At 39.0% G+C, this 15,940-nt stretch overlaps 1 protein-coding gene across 1 annotated transcript; it reads left to right on the top strand.

Annotated features, from left to right (window-relative positions):
- The first annotated feature begins 5,797 nt into the window (after positions 1–5,797).
- On the top strand, positions 5,798–15,363 carry FBXO5 (F-box protein 5). The gene is made up of 5 exons (XM_047732604.1): positions 5,798–5,929; positions 9,945–10,662; positions 12,090–12,180; positions 13,105–13,287; positions 14,458–15,363. The coding sequence occupies exons 1-5, from the start codon at positions 5,833–5,835 to the stop codon at positions 14,707–14,709; spliced, it is 1,341 nt and encodes a 446-aa protein (XP_047588560.1). The 5' UTR covers positions 5,798–5,832; the 3' UTR covers positions 14,710–15,363.
- Positions 15,364–15,940: the final 577 nt, after the last annotated feature.

The following is a 15,940-nucleotide window of genomic DNA, read 5'->3' as shown; positions in this document are numbered from 1 at the left end:
TCCCCAATTGCATGCTCTTCTCTATTTGTTGGAATCTACAGTAGAATGAATCTTTGTAAGCATATATATATATATATACTACATAAATTTAAAACTGTTTTACTGTGGGCTAATGGGTTTCTTTTCGTAAGTCAACCTGTATTAATTACCAAATTTCTTTTAGAGCCCTAACTGTGCTAACTTTCAGAGTAATTTTCTCTTGTTAGTTTATTCTTAGGATTTTAAAGCTGGCCAAAGATTATCAAATACATCAGAGAATTTTATTTTGAGAAAAATCCCTCTCCCTTGTAATACTCTGCTTATGAAAGGCACTCTATCTTCGCCAGAACATTTGATGAAAATGGTTTTCGGTGACCTACACAACTTAAAAATACAGCAAGTCCTGTTCATTAGACCATATTCTGTTCTGCAAAAGGCCCATGCAACCCTGTGTCTCCCAGTTTGTTAGTTTTGGTTTCCTTTTTAAATGAAAAGGACATATCTACATGTTACTAAATATTACAACATATTATTACCGAATTTCTCTTGACCTAATAGTTAATAATTAGAAAAGCTGGATTGAGATTATGAAGGGTCTCAAATGTTAGATTTCATTTGTAAATAAGCTATTAAAAGTTTAGTTATTTCCCCCCTTACCTGTCTCCACTCCCTCATTCCCAGCCCCATGGGAAGGTATGAGAGCTGAACTAATGAAGTCGGAAAAGACCTTTTCATCAATTTTTAAACTTCCCGTCCATTAGAACATTATAGCTGGTTAGAAATCATCACAGAACCTACATAATTCTAACAATGTAAGTTAAAGATACGTATCAGTAGGTGTTTTATGAACACATGCAGAGTAATTGGCAGATTCTGGTCTGAAAGGACTTTGGCTTCCACTTCACTCACTAATCTAAATTAGTTATTCCTAGATTAACAAACGTAATTTTTGGAACCTAGGGAAAGATAAAAGTAGAGCAACACAGTCTTGGCATGAAGCCTACTGGAACACGAAGTGTAACGTTTTAAGGGCCTTGGAATTTGCAGCTGTCTGCACAAACAATACATCTATATGGTTATCTTCATTATAAGCCATGCCTTGTTGCTCCTATCTGCCTCTGCTTATGCTGCCCTCTCTGCCTAGAACAGACACTTGGCTTACCTCAGCAGACTTCAAGTTCCAACCTAAAGGGCACTTTAACCCCTGGGCAGAATTAACTGCCCTTCTTTGGTATTCCACAGTACTTTACCATACCAGAAGACAACATTACAGCAAGGTAATAACCTCAGTGGTTTACCCCTGTCTCAGGACTGTGTCTAATAAGGAAATGGGAAAGAGTGGGTCAGGGAATAGAATAAGCATGTATTGCCAGACTTCTCACATTGTCTCATGAATGGACAAAAAGTCGTTTTCTTCATTCTTGTTTCCTCAGGACCCAACATTATGCTACAATAGGCACTAAATAGATGTCTAAAAGGCAATTATATCTAAAGTATTTGTCTACAAGGCTGATGTTCAGAAAAAACAGAACTTAATTTTCAAGTGGCCTACAATAGCAGTTAATCAAAACTCATTCAGTTGGAATAGCAATTCTGAAGAAGCATAAACAAAACAATCACTATACTTAAAATTTAACTTGTCATGTTCCTCTAAAACCCATTTCTCACTGTGTAATCTTCGTTTCTTTAATGGCACTACCATTCTCCCTCTCTCTCAAATTTAAAATGTCCTCTTAAAAAAAAAAGTTCTCTTTTCCGCACATGCAGTTTATTGCTAAATCCTACTCTCTTAAACATTCTAATAATCCTCACTGATTCTATTATTACTACTCATCCAGAATTATTTCTCTCCTGGACTACTTTTATGGCCCCCTGACCTCTCCAGTCATCTTCTCTATCTGCTAATACAGGTTACACACATGTAACTGCCAGATTCATTTTCCTAAAAGATTTTTTGTCAACCTTTCACTCGACAACTTAATAGGTTCCTACTATGTTCCAAATAAAACTCTCAACTTGTAAGTGTGCATACAAAACACATCTATATCCATATCCACCATGATTCTATATCAGCCCATTTTACTCACTACCCCCCTTACATCACATCAAATTCATTTTTTCTGATAATTGCACTTACCTTTAAACCTTCCCCTGTAAGTTCCTTACACCATGCTATCCTCCTCCCCAGTCCCTCAAAAGCCATCTTCAACAGCACGGATTTTCATTTATAGGTTTTCCCCTGGAGGCATCTGGCAAAGTTTAGGAGGGACATATCAATGTTTGGAGACAGTAGGAGTTGGAGGTCAACAATGCTGTTAAACTCCCTACAATGCACGGGACAGCCCCCGACAACAAAAAGTTATCTGACCCAAAATGTCAACAGTGCTGAAATTAAGAAACCCTGTCCAACAGATTACACCCTTATCCTGGCATATAAAAGTAACTCCTCTGTTCTCTAAAAATTCCCAATGTAATGCGATGTATTTGACTTTTCCAGTGTTGTGTTATTGCTATACCCCTTAGCTTCTCCCTTCTATGCTCATGATGCTTTTATTCAAAGATTATTTATTGAGCATCTGCTATGTCTATTAGACAGCAGTCCCAGATAGTAAGCACAAGGGCAGGTACCATCTCCCAATAATTTCCAAATACTCCACAATGTCTTGCATGCTGCAGGTCTGCAATAAGAATTTGCTGAAAGAGGGCTATCTCTCACTGTGCTTCATTTTGCACCTAAAAATGCAACAATTCTGTTATTGATGTGCAGGAAGAAAGAGATACATACATCTGTTGACTCTAGTAAAATTCAGAATAGGCCCAAGTTTCTCACTAAAAATGAAATTAACAGACGGTCATCACTCCACTGAACAAGTTACCAACTAAAAATATTTCATAATAGGGGCACCTGGGTGGCTCAGTGGGTTAAAGCCTCTGCCTTCGGCTCAGGTCAAGATCCCAGAGCTCTGGGATCGAGCCCCACATCGGGCTCTCTGTCCAGCAGAGAGCCTGCTTCCTTTCCTCTCTCTCTGTCTGCCTCTCTGCCTACTTGTGATCTCTGTCCGTCAAATAAATAAAATCTTAAAAAAAAAAAAAGATTCCTTTAAAAAAGTATTTCATAATAATTAAATTTGAGTAAACTGATTAAATTTTTAATTAAAGCTCTAACAGATAAAATCAACATTACCCTGAAATACCCTGAAAAAGACTTTCATAAACTATTCTAGTATGCAATAAACTATGCTTAACTATGTGTATTATCTTCTATTGCTACAATAATCTTAATTTTTCCAATAATGTATCTTAGCCTTTTCCTGAAAAAAAACAAACAAAAAAAAACAAAAACTGCCAGAGAATAGCTTTTTAGCACCAGTTAAGAGCCAATAGAGTGCAGGTGCTCAATTAATTAAATGAAAACCGTTCTTCCCCTCAAATTTCATACATTTGTGTACATCTGAAAAGAAAAGAGGAGTAATGATCTCCAAGGTCAAATGGGGAGGTAATGTGAAAATGTACTATAAACAGTCAGGCTTCCAGCAAATACTATCATTCCTCAGTATAACACAAAGGAAAGTACACAGACTTATCAAGCAGAATGGGATTGGAATTTCTGCTTAGTAACTGTGTAGTTCTGCAAGAATCAAACTACACTTCTACAATCGAAAATGAAAATAATGCCAAGGTTACTGTGAGACTTAAAGGCTAACATTTACAAAATGCCTAGAAGACAAAAAGCTACTGTAGTTTTAACATTCATTCAACAAATCACTCCCTGGCTGAAATCCCTCCAATTACCACAGCAATCAGAAGAAACTCAAAACTCCACATGTAAACATACAAAATCCTACAGGATCTGGCTTCTATCTCTCTGACCTACCCTCCCAATCTTACACTTGCTCAATGCACTCTAGACATCCTTATAGCTCTGGAACAAACCAAGCATTTTGTCTCTCTGTCTATAATAAATATACAGATCTCTGCACCACCCTCCCAATAGTCAGATCTTGATTCAAAGCTCTTGACCAATGGAAGTCATTACTTTACGCCCCTACTGCCCACTCTCTACCCCATTAATTTTCTATTGCTCTTTTCTGCACTGAACTGGTAACTGTCCGATATCTTTTCCCATAATATGTAAATTTGAAGGGTAAGACTTTTGTCTTTTCAACCCTCCACCTCCCAAGGCCCAGCTCCAAGGCCAGGCTAAGGCAAGCGAATGGGACACTATCACTCAAGTGCAAAACTTAACGGGATGCCCAAATTTCAGTAATCCAGAAAAACACTAATTTAAAGCAACATCCTAAAAGATGAAAAGTAATGCTAAACACTATGATGGATTCATTATCACTATTCTGCACTAAGCGGATCCACCCAGCACTTGGCAGAACTCACACCATCTCAGCCCTGCCCCACCACACTTGCCGCCAATTTAACTGAACGCTTAGAGGTAAATCCAGTATTAAATCTCCCTAAGGCTGCAGAAAAGCAAAAGGGAGAGCCGCAAAAGACCGGGATTCGGAGTTTGGGGAGCTTAAACCCCGTGGTTTCCATGGGGTGTAAGCTGAGCGCATGGAATGCACTGTCACCACTCAGTGCACACTCTGAAAAAGTTCAACATGACTAATAATATGGTGCCAGTCGTCCTCGAAGACCTAATCAATACTTCCACCCATTCCCCTGCCATCACTAAAAAATTATTCCCTTGCCTTGAGGCCTCCAGCCCTAGGATGTGGGAACTGGAACTCTTACGTCAGGACGTTTTATAAACTTATTTTGGAGCAAGACTACTGTCTCGTGCGCCTGGGCCCTGAAGTAAATAAAAACCGAGGAAAGCGTAGATACAAATTTAATAAACTTAACGTCCGTACAAAGCAGTGGTGCCTGGAGAACTGTCGTTGAAAATACGAATAAATACGCTTACAAGACAGCAGTGACTGAGTGTCTCACCATCGCCCCCACGGAAAGGCCCTTGGGAGACGTGGCCCCACATCCCCAGCCATGCCAGCCGCTACACCAGCCGTGTGCGCCGGAAGCCACGCGCATCCACCCACCGCCGCCCGCTCCTCTGCCGGAGAGAAACGCGGGGAGTCCCCAGCGCGCAAGCGCCACCCCGCCAACTGCGCAAGCGCCACCCCGCCAACTCCGCAGCCTCGGCCCGCCACAGACGCCTGCGCAAACGCACAGGGCAGAGGGTGGGGCGAAACTGAGGGGGAGAGAGGAGCGCGCCTAAATCCTAGAGAGGCGGGCTAAGTAGGGCTGGGGGGTGGGCTTGTCTTCCGGAAAGTCTGGATTCCCGGACGACCGGAGTCGCCGCTCACCAAACACCCGCTTGTGTGCTGATGGAAGAAAGTCGGCTACCCTTTGTGCCCACTGGAGATCTTCAGACAGAAGCCGGAGCTGCCTTCAGGATGAAATTAGGACTTGCAGGAAACCTCTTCCCGAGACGGAAGGAAGCTTGGCGGGTTCACGCATGCGTGGTAGGCTGTCTCCACGTGCGGCCTGGCCGCGGCCTCCGCGCGCTCGGAGGCCTCTCCCCTAGGCCCGCCCCCTGCCGCAGCATCTTTCCGGACGCGCGGAGCCGGGAAGAAGGAGGGAGGTTGGGCATCACAGCTGGGCCCCGCCTCGGCAGCCTCCAATTGGGCGTGGGTGAGGACACCCCCTCCCAGCGCCTTTCTATTGGAGCGCGCGTGCGAGCAACGCACCCCATTGGGCCGTGTGGATTTGGGCACCAAATTCAAAGATTTTAAAAGTACCAGCTGGCGCCTTTTAGGAGGTACAGCTCTGTGACGCGGACGGCCTGGTGTTCTGCGGTGGTAGCTGTTTCCTCACCTGAGGCCGACCCCACTTCCCACTGGCATGAGCCAGCGCCCCTGCCGCTGCTCCCCACGGCCCCTTTCCAGCTCCTGCCGCTGCAGCGCCCTGACAGCCGCCGGGCGCCCTCGCTCCTCAGACGGTGAGTGAGGAGAGGGTGCGGGGGGCACGCGGTCCAGAAAGGGAGTACGGGGTTGGGGGCGGCCGCAACCGAACCCGACCCCCTTCCGAGTCCGGGTGTGCGTCCCACGGCGGGCCGGGCCGAGCGGGCGTCGGTGGCGGTTCCTGAGGCGGGGGAGGGGGGAAAGGCTGGGGCTCAGGGAGGGGAGGCCCTAAGTGCCGAGGCGGGTGGCGGGCCCGGGTCTCTCCTTTCCAGGCCGGACCTGGACGTCAGCTCCGAAGAAGGTGAAGGTCTCGGCCTTTCGGGGCGCCCTTTTCCCCTTGCAGGATCTACCTATCCTTGTCCCCACCCCGCTTGAAGAGGCGCCAAATGCCCCCACCCCTCCCCCACCCTGGGGCCTGGGCTCTGACAGGGCTCGCGAGCCCCCGGCCCCTGGGGTCTGGCCAGGTGCTTAAGCCCTACTCCCTGCGCCCTTCTGCCACGTTAACCCCGCACCCTCGGGTCTGCGGGCAATTTCCCAGGGTTTTCGCCGCCTCAGTCCTGCTGGCGGGCGCGGGAGATCCTGCTCGCTTATCTCCCGCCTCCTCCACCCGGCCCGCGCCCTGAGGGGCCACCTTGTCGACCCCTCAGGATTTCCATGGTCTTACCCTACCCACTCCCGCCAAATGGAGGCACCCCCTCATCACCCCTAGGCCAGGCTGTACAGGGATGTCCAAACAAAAAACATTCTCCCCCCCGCCCTTTCCAATTTTCCCTTTGCCCAGTAACTCGTTTCCAAGGCCTGGGGTCAAAAGGGGGGGGGGCGGGAAGCATTTTTTAATACGAAACGGAGAATTTATCCTTATGTAGCTGATTTTCTCAGAATAGAAGGATTGTTTTGTTTGGTTTTTGCTGGCTTTTCCTGCTCTCCTGAAGAACTAGATAGCCCCCTATTCCCAAACCCGGTTAGAATGGAAGGCACTCAAACGGTTATTTTTATTCTCTTTGTTGCTATCCGAAAAGAGATCCAAATGCGTTTATTTTTCCTCAGAAAGCATCACATTTTTTTTTTTTAATTAACAATTCGACTTTGTGATACTTTGCAGTCACTGAAAGATGCTCCTTCCATTCCGCTAGAAAAGGAGTTTAAGAGACAGGAGGAAAAAATAGTTTTAACAGGTTAAATCTATTTCTAGAAGACCCTCAATCCTAAGTCTCCCTACGGAGTTCTAAAGCTTGATGGTTTTAAGAAATGGTATTTTGATTACTTAATCCAGTTTTCTGGTATTACCACCTTGCTGCTCTGAGTGTTTGCTATCTCTAAGAATTTTATTGCCTGTTTACAAATGTGAGAAAATGAGATTAAAAGTTTATTGCATCCAAGTATTTTTGAAGGCAGGCTTTCCTAGAATTTCTTGTAGAGATGGCTGATTGGCAGCAGATGGCTGCAAGCTTTAGCGGTCTCAGACTCTTAAGGAATAGCCATGCCTAATGTTGGGCACATGGTGGTTATCTTATGGGTACTGCAGATTGTAGAACTTAATCATTTAACCTTCAGATAGTTGTAAAAATTTTTAAGCATTGTAGCTCATTTAGCTATGGTACTTTAATATGGAGTATTTGCTCTGACTTGGAAAGTCAAATGGCAGTCAAACTTTTGTACAGTTAACTGTAATACCACCTTTTCACGATTGGACAGTGTGTTGGTAAATGGGGTTTAAAAAATGCGGGTTGTTGAATCTTCACCCAATAACATGAGGTGTAGATATTAGTATCTCCATTTTAGAAAAAATGAAAGGAACTAATTGAATATTTTATGTCACAAAGCTAGTCAGAAGGCTAAGCAAATATTTTTACTTGAAGTTGGATCTGATTCCCAGAAAAAGTATATAATCTGTAATAATAGCGTGAAATGTATTTTGCTACTTTTAAAACATTTGTGATTTGCAATAAGAGCATTATGAAAGATTTGGTTTTAAAATGTGATAAAAATGCCATATGTGATGGAACTGTGCCATACATTTAGTCCAGTTTTAGGTTCTTAAACCCCATTTTTTAGAAGGGAAAACAGGCCTTAAAAGTTAACTGCCTCAGTTTTCCCTGATACAGCAAATAATGCTTTATACCTTAGATAGTCAAGATTCAAACCCGAGGGTATTTTTTTACTTCACTTTCTCTCATTCAGCATCCAAAAAAGCATCAGCAAGTTCTGTTGACTCTCCTAAATAGACCTCATATCCACCCAATTATTTTCATTTCCACTGCAGTCATCCTAGTATCAGTTACTCAGCTCTCTGGACACCTATGATATATACTACTAACCAGCCTTCCTCTTTCCACTTGTACCTTCCTACAGTCCATTCTCTACAGTTGCCAATGATCTTTAAAAATGTAAACTGGATATCTCAATTCAACCCCTCAAGGTTCTTCATTACACAATGAATAAATCCAACATACCCTAAAATTCTACCTCTCCAACTTTAAAGTATATTACATAATTTCACATTTTAAAACTGAACCTACAACCAGGATCCAGACTTTGGAACCAATAAAAGGAACCAGAGTTCTTGGAGAAATAAGTGATTCTAGGCCTGGAACAGGAGAAATAGAAGATGAACCTAGAGCATCTTGTCATGCCAGAAAGTAAGAAAAGCTCCAAAAATGAAATAATGGAAGTATTTCGAGTGGACATGGACTTACAGTAGTGAAAGCTGAAACAATTGGAGCAGAGACATTAATAAGGCAATATTGGATTATAACCCAGTCTGTGAACCTATACTTGCATACTTTTTTTATATACTCTTATCTCACTTTCCAAGTGAGATAGTGGAATGAACACTGAATTTATAGTAAAAAAGGGTAATCTGTCCCTCAACTACAATGCCAAAATGTGGGCAAGCTACTTACTGAACTTCAGTGTCCTCATTTGTAAAACATAAGGTAATACCTCTTCATCCTACATCAGAAGATTGTGAGGAGCAAGTGTTTGAAAGCAAATGGGAATTGTAAACTTTTAAAAAATATATATAAGGTGTTTGAATCATCATTAAGTCTAAATTTTAAAGAGCTGTTCATGTTCAAAGAGTGGTGTTGAGTGAAAGGGTTCTACAACAAACATAGTTTCCCAGTAACTGGGTTCTAAAGATGAGAAGAGGAGGGATGCCTAGGTGGCTCAGTCAGTTAAGAGCCTGCCTTCAGCTCAGGTCATTATCTTCCTCAGTTATTTAAAACAACTGAACAGTAATACAATCTTTCTTCCCAACCACTCTCACATTCTTATATCTAGTCTTATACTGATTATAGTATTGTTCTGACTTATCAGATCTTCTGATTGATATCTGAACTATTAATTCATCTGGCTCTTTGGTTAATTAGTCATGAGAAATCTTAGTTTAGTAATTGAAAATTGCAGAGTTTCTATTTCTAGCACATACTAGATGAGATAAAGGGAGGTGTCCCTTTGCTTGAATTTACTATCCAGCAGAGTAGACAAACACTCTGATATTAATTATATCAGACTCACTCATACCACTGATCCCAATAAAACTTCAAGATGAGAGTTGTGGGAGTTCAGGTAGATTTTAACTGATGGGTGTTTAAATTTACTTACTCCGAGTTCTTTATAAGGCTTAAAATAATAGCTAATGTCTAAATCTTATACAAATTTGTATTTAAGAATTTCTTGACTTCAGATGGCACTTGTTGCATCACATTTCCTTATTTGTTCCATAAGTACAGATAATGTGTTAAATAATCCCTTTTTCCAATATTTTTTACTCAATCAGCTGGAGACTCTAGAAGTCAAATGTTATGATTATACACTAAAAGCCATCTTTGAAGTCCCCTTTTAAGAATAAGATGTATGTACTTACTAAAAGAGTTAATTCTGTTTCCTCATTGTCACATCTCAGTAAATAAACTTGGATAATTTCATAGCTACATAGGCAAGACATAGTGCTGAAAGAATGCAAAGTAATTATACCTCTGTATATCCCAATTTAAGAAGTAGAAATGTATCAAAATTTTGTCATTAAACAGGTTTTTGTTTTTTTTGTAGGTTGTAAAGAAGAAAGTTCTACTCTTTCTGTCAAAATGAAATGTGATTTTAACTATGACCATATTCATTCTGGACTTAATATGCTAAAGCCTGATGACACTGGAAGACTAGGTTCTTATACTCCTGCATTTTTGGAAGGTTCTTATAAAGACTGCATTGAAGACTATGTAAGATTATCAGATATTGGGTCACCAATTGTGAGCCCCAAGGTTGTAGAACTTGAAACTGAAAATGAAAACAAGCTCTTTCACAACAAGGAAAATCAACATGTGCAACAAATACTTAATAGTTCACGTGAAATAGAAGAACTAGAGACCAGTAGACCTTACGAAGACAGTGGCTATTCTTCATTTTCCCAGCAAAGTGGCTTCAGTGAACATGAAGAGAGTAGCCTTTCCTTGGAAAATTTCAGTGACAGTCCACAGTCCTGCCTACAGATGCAAAGCCCAGACCAATATCCCAGCAAAAACTTGCTGCCGGCTCTTCATTTTGCAAAAATGCTTTGTTCAACATTAAAAAAGAATGCCAAGCGAAATCCTAAAATAGATTGGGAGAAACTGAAGGAATTTATATCCAGTGAAAATTTTAAACTACAGAATATAATTGGCAGGAAAATGGGCCTGGAATGTGTAGATATTCTCAGTGAACTCTTTCGAAGGGGACTCAGACATCTTTTAGCAAATATTTTAACACAGCTCAATGATATGGACTTAATCAAGTAAGTACGATTACTTTGAGTGTTAGTATAATCCATCGAACATCTTTGTTGGAAGACTCGGGGGACTACCAGCTCATAAGACATAATAGGGTAGCCTTTTGCATTGTTTAATTGAGGCAATGACTGCCTGATGGCTGATATTTGACCATTTAACTGCCACTAAGATGAAAGAAAGATAATTTTTAAAGTAAACACTTAATCCATTTATTTCACATTTCATATTTATACGCTTAGGAAACTGTTTTTGTTAAACTGGGATTTTTGTTCCTTTTAGTTCTGAATACTTGCAATATGTAAGCTATATCATACATGCTTAATTATAAAACAACATCGTAGTTATGGTATGTAAGACCTGTAGGCTTTATGATTTCTGTCATACTTGAAAGTAAAAAATAGTTGATATTTGCAGGCCATTCTTTTTTTTTTTTTTTTTTTTTTTTTTTTTTTTTTAAGATTTTATTTTTTTGACAGAGATATCATTAGTAGGCAGAGAGGCAGGCAGAGAGAGAGGGAAGCAGGCTCCCTGCTGAGCAGAGAGCACGATGTGGGGCTCAATCCCAGGACCCTGAGACCATGACCTGAGCCAAAGGCAGAGGCTTAGCCCACTGAGCCACCCAGGCGCCCCTTGCAGGCCATTCTTAATGTAGGCTCTCCTTGGTTTGACAGTGAAAATATGGAAGCTCTCGAGTAGATCTGATTATGACTGTTTCTTAGAAACTTTTATATTATCGTTCCTCATTCCGCTAAAGATCAGTTAGAATGAGGTAACAGAATTAATTATACGGACTATTGGAGTAGACCCTGCCCAATCAGATTGTTTTTAGCTTTTTGAAAAGAATTAATAGGTACTCTTTGCAGGTGCTACTTTGTGCTGGTCTTTGAAATATAGCTAAAGCAAAATAAAAGGGAGTATGGATTTTTATTGTTGGCTAGCTTCTTTAGGGATAATTGACATCTAGGTTTTACTTTTTTTAACAAAGTGGAATTTTAAAATTGATGTCTACTGATAGCAGTGTGTCCTATAGTACTTTGAAATTTGTCTACAACTTTTATTAATATCGAAGCTAACATGGTGTCCTATATAGAATGGGGGCTACTTATTTGGTGTTTGCAGATGTTGTGACAAAATGGAAGTACAAAGCAAATGGTTCTTAAGCCTGAATGTACTTGGCTTGATGTGGCTTGATAAGGAGCTTTTAAAAACTACCCTAGTCCCCTTTTTAAGCCAATTAAACCCAAATGTGTAGGCCTGGGGCATCCTTACATCTTGAGTACCTCAGGCAATTCTAATGTACAAACAGGTTTGAGTAGCTCTGCTAATAGAAATTTCTTTTTCTTCGCACTGTTAATGTTTCTGTAGTATATTTATTCCTCTTAGCTCTTTGTGATGTTTTAATTGTTTCCTTTATAATCTTTTACTTTTCCAGTGTGTCTAAAGTGAGTACAACTTGGAAGAAGATTCTAGAAGATGATAAAGGGGCATTTCAGTTGTATAATAAAGCAATACAAAGAGTTACTGTAAGTCTTTGGCAGTTGATGTTTTCATTTTGAAGTATAATAGCTAGTGCTCTTTACCTTTACAAATAGGGAAAAATAGGACAGATAACAGGTAATCTGGAAATCCTTTACATCCACAAAGCATTTCTGCTTTTCACTAGAACTCTTTAAACAAAATTCAAAGATAAAGGGAAAGGAATCCCACCTAAGTCATTTATTTCTTGAGTTCTTCCTAGAAATGGCATGTCTAAAAGGGAAAATTGGTCAGTTCTCCAATAATAAGAGTTGACCATGTTGCTAAGCTTCATTGCCATTTGTATTTTTTCAGTTAAATTTTCAACATATTGAAGATTTTCAGTGCAGAAGGGAATTCAGTTGCCTTCCAAAATGAACTTGGTAAATTTGGAGATGTTTCTGAGAGTATCAATACATGTTTGAAATTTCAGGCCTAGCAGTTGGCAGACTTGGGTCTAAATTTTGGTGCTACTAATTTGCTATATAACTTTAGTCAAGTATTCCTTAAGTTCTCCAAGTTCAGTTTCTTTATTGATAAGGTGGTATTAATGGAAAGTTTTCTAATCTAAAAGGTTATTTTGAATCCATTCATGACACTGATGTGAGACTTAAACATGATTTGCCATTTACTGGTGGTGAAAAGAACGACTTTGTTTTGGCATTAGTGCTTTATAAATGATGTATTAAACGCTATATAGGCTGAGTATTTAAAGTGCTTTCTCAAAATTTCTGGTTTGCAGTTTCTGTCAGTATTGTGTATACATATAGTGTGTGGCTATATTTAAAGCATGTGCAGGTAAATTGGATGTATGGAAAAATCTTTTACATTCTCATTTGCTCTTTTTTACATGTACAAACAATAAACATGCCTGATTGTTGAAAATAAAGGAGAATATTCTTAAGTCCTATTAAAACATTTCTTCTAATTAGGAAAAGAACATTAAGTTTTCACCACATGCTTCAACAAGAGAATATACTATGTTCAGAACCGCATTAGCTCCTATTCAAAAATCCGAAGCTCGGACCTACCCCCAAAAAGGTGCTCAAACCAAGTTATCCGATCCAGGTGATCAGAAAGGTTCTACTTACAGTCGACACAGTGAATTCTCTGAGGTAATTTTTTGTTTGTCAATAAATTAGAAACTTATGGGGCACTTAATTGTTAAAAGGATTTGGAGTAAGAAACAGAGAACTTTAAATTTAATTATAGCATAATTAGAACTAGTAGCGAATTATTAATGGAGATTTTATCTTCTATCCCCTTCATTTTACTCTCAGAAATGTTGACCACCAAGAAAACATTTAAAGTAATTGAATTCCTAATTCAAGTAATCAAATTAGGAAAGTGCACAAAGATGTCTTCCTATGTAGAAAATAGATACCATTTGACATTGTTTATGTTAGTTCAGTGATGTTGAGATCTAATTTGGAAATACAAGGAAACCCTTGATTTTAAAATTTCTTAGCAAACTGTTCAGTATACATTTTAAAATTGTTGCCTTTGATATCTGAGGAATAGAACTCAGTGAAAAAAGGCCAGCTTTCAGAAATTGAAACCCTCCTATTGCACCTTCAAATCACTGGGTAATGTGTATTATAAGTTCTACTCAGCCCATGGATAATTTGGCAAGCTTAATTTAAGAAACCATAATCTTACCTAAGTGCATATTTAACATAAAATGTTGACTGCTAACTGCCTTCATGTTGGTCAGTAAGTATGAATTATACATAGTGAAGTTTAATTTTCTGTCTTCAGTGTTGATGATGGAATTTCTAATATAACATTTAACTTTATTCAGAAAACATATATTGAATATCTGCTGTCAGGTAATTCATGGATAAGAAAACATGGCCCCCTTCATAGTTTTGTAATCTAGAATGGACAATGGCTACATAAAAATAAATGGCATATAATGTGATAAGTGCTTTTTTCAAAAAAAAGAGCTAGAGGTGAAAGAGCAACCAACTCCCAAGTGACACGAGGAAGATTTCGCAGTAAAGGTGACATTTAAGTTAGGGCATTTAGGGGCATTTATGTGTAAGCATTCATGAAATAAAAGAACGTATTCAAAAGTAGCATTAGGAAATAGCCACTAGATCAGTTGACAAGTGATAATTATCTCACTCATTGAACAGTGAGTTCCTTAAGGGCAGGAGTTTTATGTGTGGCTTGGTCCTTTATTCATATATTGGGGAAGGTTCAGCGGTACCTTTCTTATTTATTTCTACCTAAATTACATTCAGTCCTCACTAAAATTTGTTTATGGGTTTTCTTCTTTCTAGGTTGCCAAGACTTTGAAAGAGAATGAAAGCCTTAAAGCCTGTATTCGCTGTAATTCACCAGCAAAATATGATTGCTATTTACAGCGGGCGATCTGTAATCGAGAAGGTTGTGGGTTCGATTATTGCACAAGGTGTTTATGTAATTATCATACCACCAAAGAATGTTCGAATGGCAAACCCCTAAAAGCCAATTATAAAATAGGTCCTCTGCCTGGTACTAAAAAAAGCAAGAAGAATTTACGCCGATTGTGATACCTTGTTATATCAATTGTACCTGATTATGAAGGTTAGTTAGAAAATGTTAGGTTTTAATTTAAAAAACGTAAATGTATTTTGATTTCCAATTTTGTGTTGAAATCAATGTAGTACAGGGGATTTTTCACCCTGGTGAGTAAAGAGAAATATAGCCTCTTAAAATATTTTACAATTCAATGTGAAAAAAGTTTAAAATTTAGTATAAATCAGAAAATTTAAATATTTAAAAACAAAAGGAAAACTAGATAGTTATCTGATATTTGTGATTCAGGGATAAAATAAAACTGATTCAATTTTTATGCTAAAGGAAAGCCATGTAATTTTACCTAGATAATCTTAAATATATATCTTGTTTACCATCTCTTAGCATTTGAGACATTTTATTTTCCTTACCAAATTAATACCTATCAAAATAACTTAAGTCTATTAATTCAAGTGTTTTGTCATCTTTCTTTAACCTCTTTTTCCGTGTGTATATTTCCCAAAAAGTACTCTTTGTGAAATCTTGCTTTTTCCTGTTTATAAAGTCTGTATGTTTTAATATTGTTGTACATATGTAAATATTTCTGTATTGTTTTTTATGTCAAAGAAGAAAATAAAGATCTTTTGTGTATATATATATACACACACACACACACTTGTAAATGTAAATTTTGTACCTGTTATGAATAAAATTGTTACAAGCTTACTAAGTCATGTGAACTTTTTACTTTGATAAACATCTTAATCTTAGAAACTAATTAGGAAACTGAGAAACTGTATTCGTATGTATGAAGGCATTGAGTTGGTTCCATTTGTGTCTGCTCCTCTGGGAAGCTTGTGACATTCCCAGGTTCCATTCTGATCCCAGTATTCTCCCCACTCCCAGTATTTTAATTGTGAAGTTGGGTCTTGAAATAAGCATCCCAAGATGATTCAAGGCAAGACCAAGGGACATGTTGAGAAATCCTAATGTATTAATTCATCTGTTATTAAACTAATTAAAACTATGGCTTAAATAGCCATATAAAAATACTAGAAAGATTAAAAATATGTAATATAAAATAGAATGTTATCTTTGACTGCATTCAGAACATTTGTGCTAATAAGAGCCCAAGACAGGGGTATGTACTTTTTTTATTCCTTAATTCTAGAGTTGAATATGTTTTAGTTTCAATTATGAATATGGACAAATGCCAAGAGTTTGAACTCAAACAAAAGTCCTAAAAGTTTAAGGGTGAGCCTCAGA

The sequence above is a fragment of the Lutra lutra genome, chromosome 6, assembly GCF_902655055.1.
Source record: "Lutra lutra chromosome 6, mLutLut1.2, whole genome shotgun sequence".
Classification (NCBI taxonomy): Eukaryota; Metazoa; Chordata; class Mammalia; order Carnivora; family Mustelidae; genus Lutra; species Lutra lutra.
This window is presented reverse-complemented; position numbering and strand designations above follow the sequence as displayed.